At 37.5% G+C, this 8,512-nt stretch overlaps 2 protein-coding genes across 3 annotated transcripts; one reads left to right on the forward strand and one right to left on the reverse strand.

The window, feature by feature from the left end:
• Positions 1-604: 604 nt before the first annotated feature.
• On the forward strand, positions 605-2,044 carry LOC109008888 (NAC domain-containing protein 2-like). Its single transcript, XM_018989159.2, has 3 exons — positions 605-832; positions 925-1,196; positions 1,443-2,044. The coding sequence occupies exons 1-3, from the start codon at positions 673-675 to the stop codon at positions 1,866-1,868; spliced, it is 858 nt and encodes a 285-aa protein (XP_018844704.1). The 5' UTR covers positions 605-672; the 3' UTR covers positions 1,869-2,044.
• A 962-nt stretch (positions 2,045-3,006) lies between these two features.
• Positions 3,007-8,211, reverse strand: LOC109008887 (replication factor C subunit 3). Of its 2 annotated transcripts, none has more exons than XM_018989158.2 (9): positions 7,884-8,211; positions 7,043-7,259; positions 6,280-6,359; positions 6,031-6,190; positions 5,507-5,588; positions 4,678-4,807; positions 4,502-4,565; positions 4,353-4,421; positions 3,007-3,417 (listed from the first exon to the last, which is right to left on the reverse strand). In XM_018989158.2, the coding sequence occupies exons 1-9, from the start codon at positions 8,083-8,085 to the stop codon at positions 3,318-3,320; spliced, it is 1,104 nt and encodes a 367-aa protein (XP_018844703.1). In that variant the 5' UTR covers positions 8,086-8,211; the 3' UTR covers positions 3,007-3,317. The 2 variants fall into 2 exon arrangements, with proteins under 2 accessions (XP_018844703.1, XP_018844702.1); XM_018989157.2 differs by having other exon boundaries at positions 6,280-6,362.
• Positions 8,212-8,512: the final 301 nt, after the last annotated feature.

Consider the following 8,512-nt stretch of genomic DNA (forward strand, 5'->3'; position numbering starts at 1 on the left):
AGTATGAAAAAACTATTTTTTATTAATGAGACTCACTTTTTTACAAATGACTTGTATGAGATTTATCTATTTGTAACTTACATCTAACATTACTCAAATTTGGTCCGTTTGGATAGTGAGATGAGATAATTTTATATGAGTTGAATAAAATATTATTAAAATATTATTTTTTTAATATTATTATTATTTTAAGATTTAAAATAATTAAATTATCTATTTAAGATTTATACTTGATATTAATTTCAATTACCTGTAAATAAATATTAAAAAGAGCTAATATAGCTAGAAAAATGATAAATAATATTTCTCTTACTTACAAGTGTTATCAACTTGCACCCAGTCAGTACCGACTAGCTAACCCGTCCAAAACATAAAGCGTAAGCAGTGACAAAATCACCTCCAAGTGGGCAATTGTCACTGACTCACGCACGCACGCACTTGGCCTGAGCGTTCGCCACCTGTCCCCGCTGCTTTATTTACTAGTTCAGGGGCAAAATAATAATAATAATATGTTATCGTCCACGTGTTCTCTGTAACCCACCGACTCTTCCGACACGTGTCCCCCCACCATCCTATATATTCAGCTTTCCCCGCTTGCGTTCTTAGTTTCAAAGGCGCCGCCTCTAAACTTCACACAGGACAGACAGCGTGTGAAAAAGTCGAGACTTGAGAATGACATCGGAGTTGGTGTTACCTCCTGGCTTCAGATTCCATCCGACGGACGAGGAGCTCGTCGTGCACTACCTTTGCCGGAAATGTGCGTCACAGCCGATCTCTGTGCCGATTATAACCGAAATCGACCTCTACAAATACGATCCTTGGGAACTACCGAGTAATATTTTTTTTCTACTCGATTCAACTGAGTCTGAATGTCCTTAATTTCTTTAATTTATTGATTTTTGGTGGTTGGCGGAAATGTTACAGCCATGGCGTCCTACGGAGAGAAAGAGTGGTACTTCTTTTCACCGAGAGACCGGAAGTACCCAAACGGCACAAGGCCGAACCGGGCGGCTGGGACCGGTTACTGGAAGGCGACCGGAGCCGATAAGCCTATCGGGAAGCCGAAGGCGCTCGGTATCAAGAAGGCTCTGGTGTTCTACTCCGGAAAGGCTCCCAGAGGAGAGAAAACCAATTGGATCATGCACGAGTATCGGCTGGACGTGGATCGCTCGGCTCGCAAGAAGCAAAGTTTAAGGGTGGGTAATATAGATAGGGTTAAAATTGGCATTCCGATGCACCGGAAGATCGGAGATCGTCGAAATGACCGTCTTGTTTTCAATGCAAGCTTGGTCTCGTCTGTCACTGTTCAGATTGGGCGGACGTTTAATGCTCAAAATGGACGGTGGCGATGCTCCCTTTCTTAAATCAAAAGACAATCTCTACCGCTCGTTTTGTGAGAAATTTCTTTTGTGAATTTTTTTTAACGGTCTCGATTTTGACAGCTGGACGATTGGGTTCTGTGCCGCATTTACAACAAGAAGGGCAGTATCGAGAAGCAACAATTGCAGAAGATGAACAGCTCGGCAATGGAGGACACGAAGCCGGAGATTCTGACCGGCGGTAGGACCACGTTGGCGGCACATCCCGCTCCTGCGATGACTGCGAAGTCGAACGATTATATGTACTACGACACGTCAGATTCGGTGCCGAGGCTGCACACGGACTCGAGCTGCTCGGAGCAGGTGGTGTCGCCGGAACTCACGTGCGAGGTGCAGAGCGAGCCAAAGTACTGGGAAAAGGCACTGGAGTTCCCATATAGTAGTACCATGGATGGCACCTTCAACAGCGGGTTCGGGTCGCAATTCCAGAGTAGTAATCAGATGTCGTCGTTACAAGATGTACTGACATTGCTGCAGAATCCGTTTTGATGTGGGACTGGTCTTTCTAGCCCGTACGAGGCTGGCGACATTGGTAGATTAGATGGAGTATGGATTTTAATAATTCTGTCTCATTAAATACATTTCACAATATTTAACAATGAATTGTAACATATTAAATATTATGATAATACTGCACAACGAAACAACCATCTATGCTCGTTTAATCCCATGACATCTTGCATTCTCTGTAATCACGTAGTTTAATCTATGCTTTTGTTGAGAAAAAGAAAAAAAAAAAAAAAATCTATGCTCGTTTGGATGGGTTGATAACTTGATGAGAGATGGGCACCATATATAAATATATTAAATATTTATTTAAAAAATAGAATAATTATATACGAATAATATTAATCAACAAAAATTAAACTTACAACTCTTCTACTTCTATAATTATTTGGAATGTGCTGAGAGAAAACTATTTAAATAATTAGTTGTAAGTGGTGGGATATGGATTGGGAATATCAAATGTTTTTGGAAAGTTGATGCACGGACTAAGGGAAATGGGAGAAACAATTATTACACAACTCTTTAATAAATGAAAAATAATTTTAGTCATTTATACAAAAATAAATTTATAAATTGACATAATTTTATGTGATACATCAGATTTAAAATTATTTTTATTATAAAGTAGATCTAACAAATCTCATGAAATCACATCAATTTATGAATTTATTTTTATATAATCTATTCATCTCTAGAGCAATTTTCTTAATAAAATATTATCATTTAAAAAAAAAACTAAATCTATCAAAATCAAAGAAAATACAAATTAATAATAACTAATTAAAGAATCATTTTTGAATGGACTAATGTTGCATGGTGGATACGTTAAAGGCACACATGGTTGCATGTGTATCTCATTTGTGGAGAAAGTATTTGGGGCTCATACTTTTGCTACGACTTCTTAGTAGTTGGGTTGATTTTCTTCTTATCCGTAAACTAGTATTTTATTTGAAAATGCTTTGTTTTTTTTGGTCGCTCTTTCTAATTATTTTATATATTTGCCGTATAAACAGTTTATGAACAATAAAATACTGTTTACCCAATTACGTTTCTCCCCAATGACAATCCCGTGTGGGAATCACGACTCTACCTTCTAAGTGAGGACGCCAAACACAAGACAGAGCAGAGCAGATATCTAAGTTATTCAAATGGACATCCCCCAAATGGTACAATTTGAGATCCCCTTGCTTTAGTTGGGGAAATAAAATCTTGACTGCAGGCACAATTGCAAACTTACACCTTTACATTCTTCAAGTCAAGTGGCTTGCAGTTGCAGACTACATAAGCTAACATCCAATTCTGGAGCCAAAATCAAACCGAACATCTCGAAATTCTATCTACTTGGTGTGCCCATGGAGAGATGAAATAAACCATATGCCTCATTAAGTAGATTCCAAGGGAAAGCAATAGCCCATGTAGAGATAAACACAATTACTTTGCAGCAGCAACCAAATCCAAGCGAGCTCGTGTAAAAGAAGCGATCAAGGATCCGAGTTGCAACTTATCGTTGCACCCAAGACTCAACCTGTACCTGCAGATTGAAATACTAACATGAATAAAGGGAATAAATGCAAACTGAAACCTCAGAAACTATCAATTCCAATTCCATAGTCGTCCAAACTAAGGTACCAACAAAATCCTCAAACAAAAATAAGAGAAACGAGCTCCAAATGTGTTCCACTTAATAGACAATATATACTATATGTCCCAGTTAAATACCACCCTCAATGCTTGCATTGTGCAGAAATATCCTTGGAGAATATACACAAACCCCCTCAAAATACTACACAATTTGAATCACCCCCTCAAACTACCGTTGTATGGGTAAAAGTCTAGATAAATACAGACAGCATGATATAGCACAAATGCAGACACAACTTGAGTATGCTTGTCCTCGTACCTTTTAAAGGATAATGCGTGCACACACACACACAAAATCTCATAAAATTTTAAGATGTGCACCTCTTAATTGGTTGTAACATTGAGATTACACCATTGTTAGGCATATCTTTGTTAAGGAATTCTGCATGGGTTTCGTATATGGTTAGTTAAAGGTATATGTATTTGTCAGGCATCTCCACCTGCTAGCTTAAGCCTTCTCGATTAGATTATGGGTATTGTTTACTCTTTGTCAGGCCTGTTTGTCATGGTCTCAATTGGATAATCAGGGAAATCCCCCAAGAAGAAGCCAAGCCTGAGGCCAAGAAAAGCGAGTTCAAGGTAAGGAGCCAAAGCAGTTTCTCTTAGTTTGGTTTCTTTTCACCCAAACTGGAAGGTGGCATTAAGGATTCTTGCATTGGTTGGATATGTAATTGGTTATGAGTAATGTACTTTCTGTACCTCTCCACCAATTAGCTTAAAGTCAGAAGACACTAACAATCTTAAAGCGAAAAAATGACAAGGTTCATCTATTTGCATACGGAAGAACAAAATATAGCATGTAAAAAGAGCAAATTGCATATATACTCTATGTCAGCCAAGTCATTAATCAACTGGACTCGAACATCTGATGGCATCTTGATCTTGAAAACAAACCTGTAAGAACAATGCACAAGGAAAATGAGATCAAAAGAATAAAATGCCAAGTGGATACCTAGCAAATGCACAGCACTTACATTGTCACCTCTCTCACAATATCTACCAAGGCCAATCCTTTCCTTGTCTTCATTTCAGATATTCCTACATGAGTTGAGCATAAAAATAAAAATATAAAATTTGGGAAGAAGAAACTTCTACAGAACTGTCACTAGCTGCAACAATGGCATTATAATTAAAAAAACGTTTCATATACGTTTGAAACTCTCAGAAAATGATTCATTCAAAAGCCAGTATGATATCTGCTCTATGTCTTTGGGCAACGGATTTCCAGTGCACAGGTATACAGCTTCTTCTGTTATCTGCTGAGAAGCCATATGTGTAGACTGTATACATAATATTAAAAAAACAAAAAACCAAAGAGATCAACAACATCATCAAGGATCCATTCACAAAGAGAAATTAATTGAAACTAGACAGAAGAAGAAGAAGAAGGAAAAAATAAACTTGAATTCTAATGTAAAGGAACAATTTTTTAACAACTAAAGACATCAAAAGTTTTGTTAAAAAAAAGAGCGCTAGGGGTGCACCCAAGTACACATGTATACAAAGGAAAACACCTACCTAAGACGAGAAAGGAGAACAAGAATTTAGAAAATCCATAACGGACGAGGACTTGAGGAGTGGATTTTTTGTGGGCTGTTTATCCACTCATACAAAGATTTGAGCATGGAGGAATCTAACTCTGGAAATCTTCATAATTGTTAAGCCAATGGAAAAGGACACGAACATGAGGACTACTATGATTGATAATTTGATAATCATGATTACCCATCTGAACCCACAATAATACAGCTATATTTCAGCTCTGCACGTTTAGTTTGGCCATGTTAATGACCTATAAGAAGGATAATTTGCACATCAAGTACAACACAAGCAATAAATTGGATATATACTACTCTCATAAGTACCTTCAACCCACAATAACCAGGGAGAGAGGGGGGGGGGGGGGGGGGGGGGGGGGGAGCAATAATAATAGAAGAAGCAGAAGAAGAAGAAAAACTAGAGGGGAAAAATTATATAACCTGTAAAATATTCAAAGCCTTTCTCATATCACCATTGCTAAGTCGTACTAGGGCCGCTAACCCAGTTTCAGGTACGTCAAGCCTATTCCAGTCACAAAGTGGTTCAACACAGCCATAAGACAAGTGATATAGCATCATTTATTTACAAGATTTTCAATATTAACTAAAGCTCCGAAAGAAGCTTTTATCTTTGATGAACTGAGTCTGAATAGCCAGCAGTTATAGACTAACGAGCTTGTGTATGTATGAAATCTCCCCCCTTCTAGAAGGAGAATGAAATCAATGGTCTGAAAAGTCTGACATATAAGTAAGAATTTCAATAGAGAGAAATTTCACCATCTAAATTGATGGCAAACTCCCTCACACAGCCCATCAAAACTTTATAGAACATTTTTTTTTTTAGAACATGTATTCATACCTTCTTGGAGAAACTAGTAATTGAACTGACCCACAAATTTTTTTCTTCTTGCAGAAAAATTGATATGAGTGATTCCATACATGTAATTAATATGCCATACACTTACTTTTCAGCTTCTATAACATGTTTGAGTCGCTCAGTGACATGAAAAGAATCAAGAGGAGCAAAACGAAATCGAGTGCATCTTGATTGTAGGGCTGGAATAATCTTGTTGACATGATTACAAATAAGTGTGAACCTGGTGTTTCTTGTGTATTTCTCGATCACTGCAAAGCATAATAAAATAGGTGTATCAATACAATGACATCTAGAAAACAAAATTAAAGAAATAAAAGAAACATGTAACAACTTCTACCTCTACGCAAAGCAAATTGTGCATCTTTTGTCATAGCATCAGCCTCATCCAATAAGATCAACTTTACAGATGACTTTGCACTGCTAAGAAAAAAGGAAGAAGTAAAACCCTTCAGCCATCAACTACGAGAATGAAGTGCATTTCCAGTGACTTCTCAAGCCAGAAAGCAATATATCATGGCTGTTATAAATTTGAGAAGAATTAATACGTGTGGGACACAACATTGTACTGAAGCACATGCAACATAATCTAACGGACATGAAAAATCTGGCAACAAAATATTTGAACAACCCAAAAATGTGAAGAAATTTATGATAATCTGATTTGGAAGTCTTACATGTTACTGCATTGTAAAGGGGAAGAGTGCTATATAGTTATATGTGAGCACCCGCTGAGAGAAGATGAAAGCCTACATTCTTTTTTTATTATTTTTTCATAGCTCTATTTGAGTTGATAAACTTATACCTCTCAGACCCATCTATATGGAGCCTACAACCACTACAAGACAAGTTTAACCAACCAAACACCATTTTTCATTGTTTCATTTAGAGTAGCATTCAGGGCAAAGGAAGCAATATGTGTATATTACAACTTCAACCAAAAATTCTTTCTTCAAAAGTTAGTCATTGAAAACATCTAAGAGCATTTGCAACTCAAAATCAATATGCTTCCTATAAATTCGGAAATGCCGAATTCCGCACAGAAAAAGTGGCAAACCAAGAAACTACAAGTTTGAAAGTAACATGTACAGAATGAAGGATACCCAAAAGAGAAGCTCTGAGTACTAGCAAAATCTTGGATCTGTTGTCGCACAACATCAATTCCCCTATCATCCGATGCATTCAGCTCCAAAATCATATTGTGGAATTGTACTCCGTAAAGCTTGCGTGCCACAGCCAGGAAAGTCGATGTTTTGCCTGTTCCAGGCGGGCCATACAATAGGAGATGGGGCAATCTGTTCTCGCTCGTCAGCCTATCAACTGTTTTAAACCCAAGAATAGAAGTAGGAATTATAACAAGGTCAGGCATGCGACTCGAATTCAAGCTACATTCTTTTCGTTTTACATCGTTTGCTGGTAACCAATAGGAAACATGCATAAACTCCAGCGTCCCGTTTGCTTTACTGAGAAACGGAAGGAAATTAAGATGGATAAGATGTTGAGCCTCATAATTTACGATGAGTCTCTCAAAATTGTGATATCACAACTCTGGCAGGCTGGGGGCAATTCATTGCTTTCTTATCTCCTACATAACCAAAAAATTAATCTTAAAATTAATCACTATAACGTTTTTCTTTCTTTTGCCACATTTTCTCAGAAACGAAACAATTGTTGAGGATAAGTTTCACTGTCCAAATAGGTTTGACTACAATATCAAAACTTCAAAATTTTCTCTAGTCATTTTCTTTCCGTAGTTTTCTTGGACCCAAAGCAATAGGCGAAATGAAGATCCACATTCTTAAAGGCTTCACTTGAATTTCAACTATCCGACTCCTTTATATCTCTCTCCGGAATCAAACGGAAAATCAAAGGGGGGAAAAAGTAAAGAATAGAAAACCCTAGAACCGAGAAGGGAAAGGGAGAGTTAATAGTCAGGTACTCAACTGGTGTCGACAATGTCACGGTGAGCAGCAACGTCTGCGAGAGACTGAGGGCGATACTTCTCGACCCAGGGGACGGCTTTGGACTCCGGTGGGACGACGACGACGTTTTTGCCCTTATCGTTTTTGTTATTGGGCTTGAGAGAGTGGTTGTTGTGGTCGTTGTCGTCGATGTCCATGACCACGGGAGATAGCGCCTCCGCCATTGGTGAGAAACGCTCTTGTCGTTTTGGTTTGGGGCTCTGCGTTTCGGTTCTCTGCTTCCTCTTCGCTTCAGCTACTGAGTGAGAGTGAGTGATGGCGCCAACAATTGTATATTTGACGTCCGGTTCGAATGCGGTTCCTGAGTTTACGGTTGCCAAAGTAGTTTTGTTTTGTTTTTATTTTTTATTTCAAAGCAACATAATTTAATATAAAATCATGTGAAAATGAGAATGCTTAATCCATTATGAGAATTACAAAAAATCACCCTACAAATTAACTTATGAAGAGAAATATTTTAACAATTATATAAAAGTAAATTATTTAATAAAGTATATTTAACTAATCACAGATATGTCACTTTGTGAATTTAATTTTATGTAATTATTTATATATGCAGCACTTTTCATTATAAATATTAATATTGTAAGT

The sequence above is a fragment of the Juglans regia genome, chromosome 15 (genome assembly GCF_001411555.2).
Source record: "Juglans regia cultivar Chandler chromosome 15, Walnut 2.0, whole genome shotgun sequence".
Taxonomy (NCBI): Eukaryota; Viridiplantae; Streptophyta; class Magnoliopsida; order Fagales; family Juglandaceae; genus Juglans; species Juglans regia.

Bases quoted from the DNA above. Each gene is read 5' to 3' on its own strand.
- LOC109008887 (XM_018989157.2), bottom strand. From the start codon at position 8,085: ATGGCGGAGGCGCTATCTCCCGTGGTCATGGACATCGACGACAACGAC. The intron at 7,260-7,883 runs GTTGAGTACCTG...GGTTTAAAACAG, and splicing joins CCGTGACATTGTCGACACCA to TTGATAGGCTGACGAGCGAG. The intron at 4,566-4,677 runs GTATATGAAACG...CAACTCATGTAG, and splicing joins ATTTTCTGAGAGTTTCAAAC to GAATATCTGAAATGAAGACA.
- LOC109008888 (XM_018989159.2), top strand. From the start codon at position 673: ATGACATCGGAGTTGGTGTTACCTCCTGGCTTCAGATTCCATCCGACG. The intron at 833-924 runs GTAATATTTTTT...GAAATGTTACAG, and splicing joins CGATCCTTGGGAACTACCGA to CCATGGCGTCCTACGGAGAG. The intron at 1,197-1,442 runs GTGGGTAATATA...CGATTTTGACAG, and splicing joins GCAAGAAGCAAAGTTTAAGG to CTGGACGATTGGGTTCTGTG.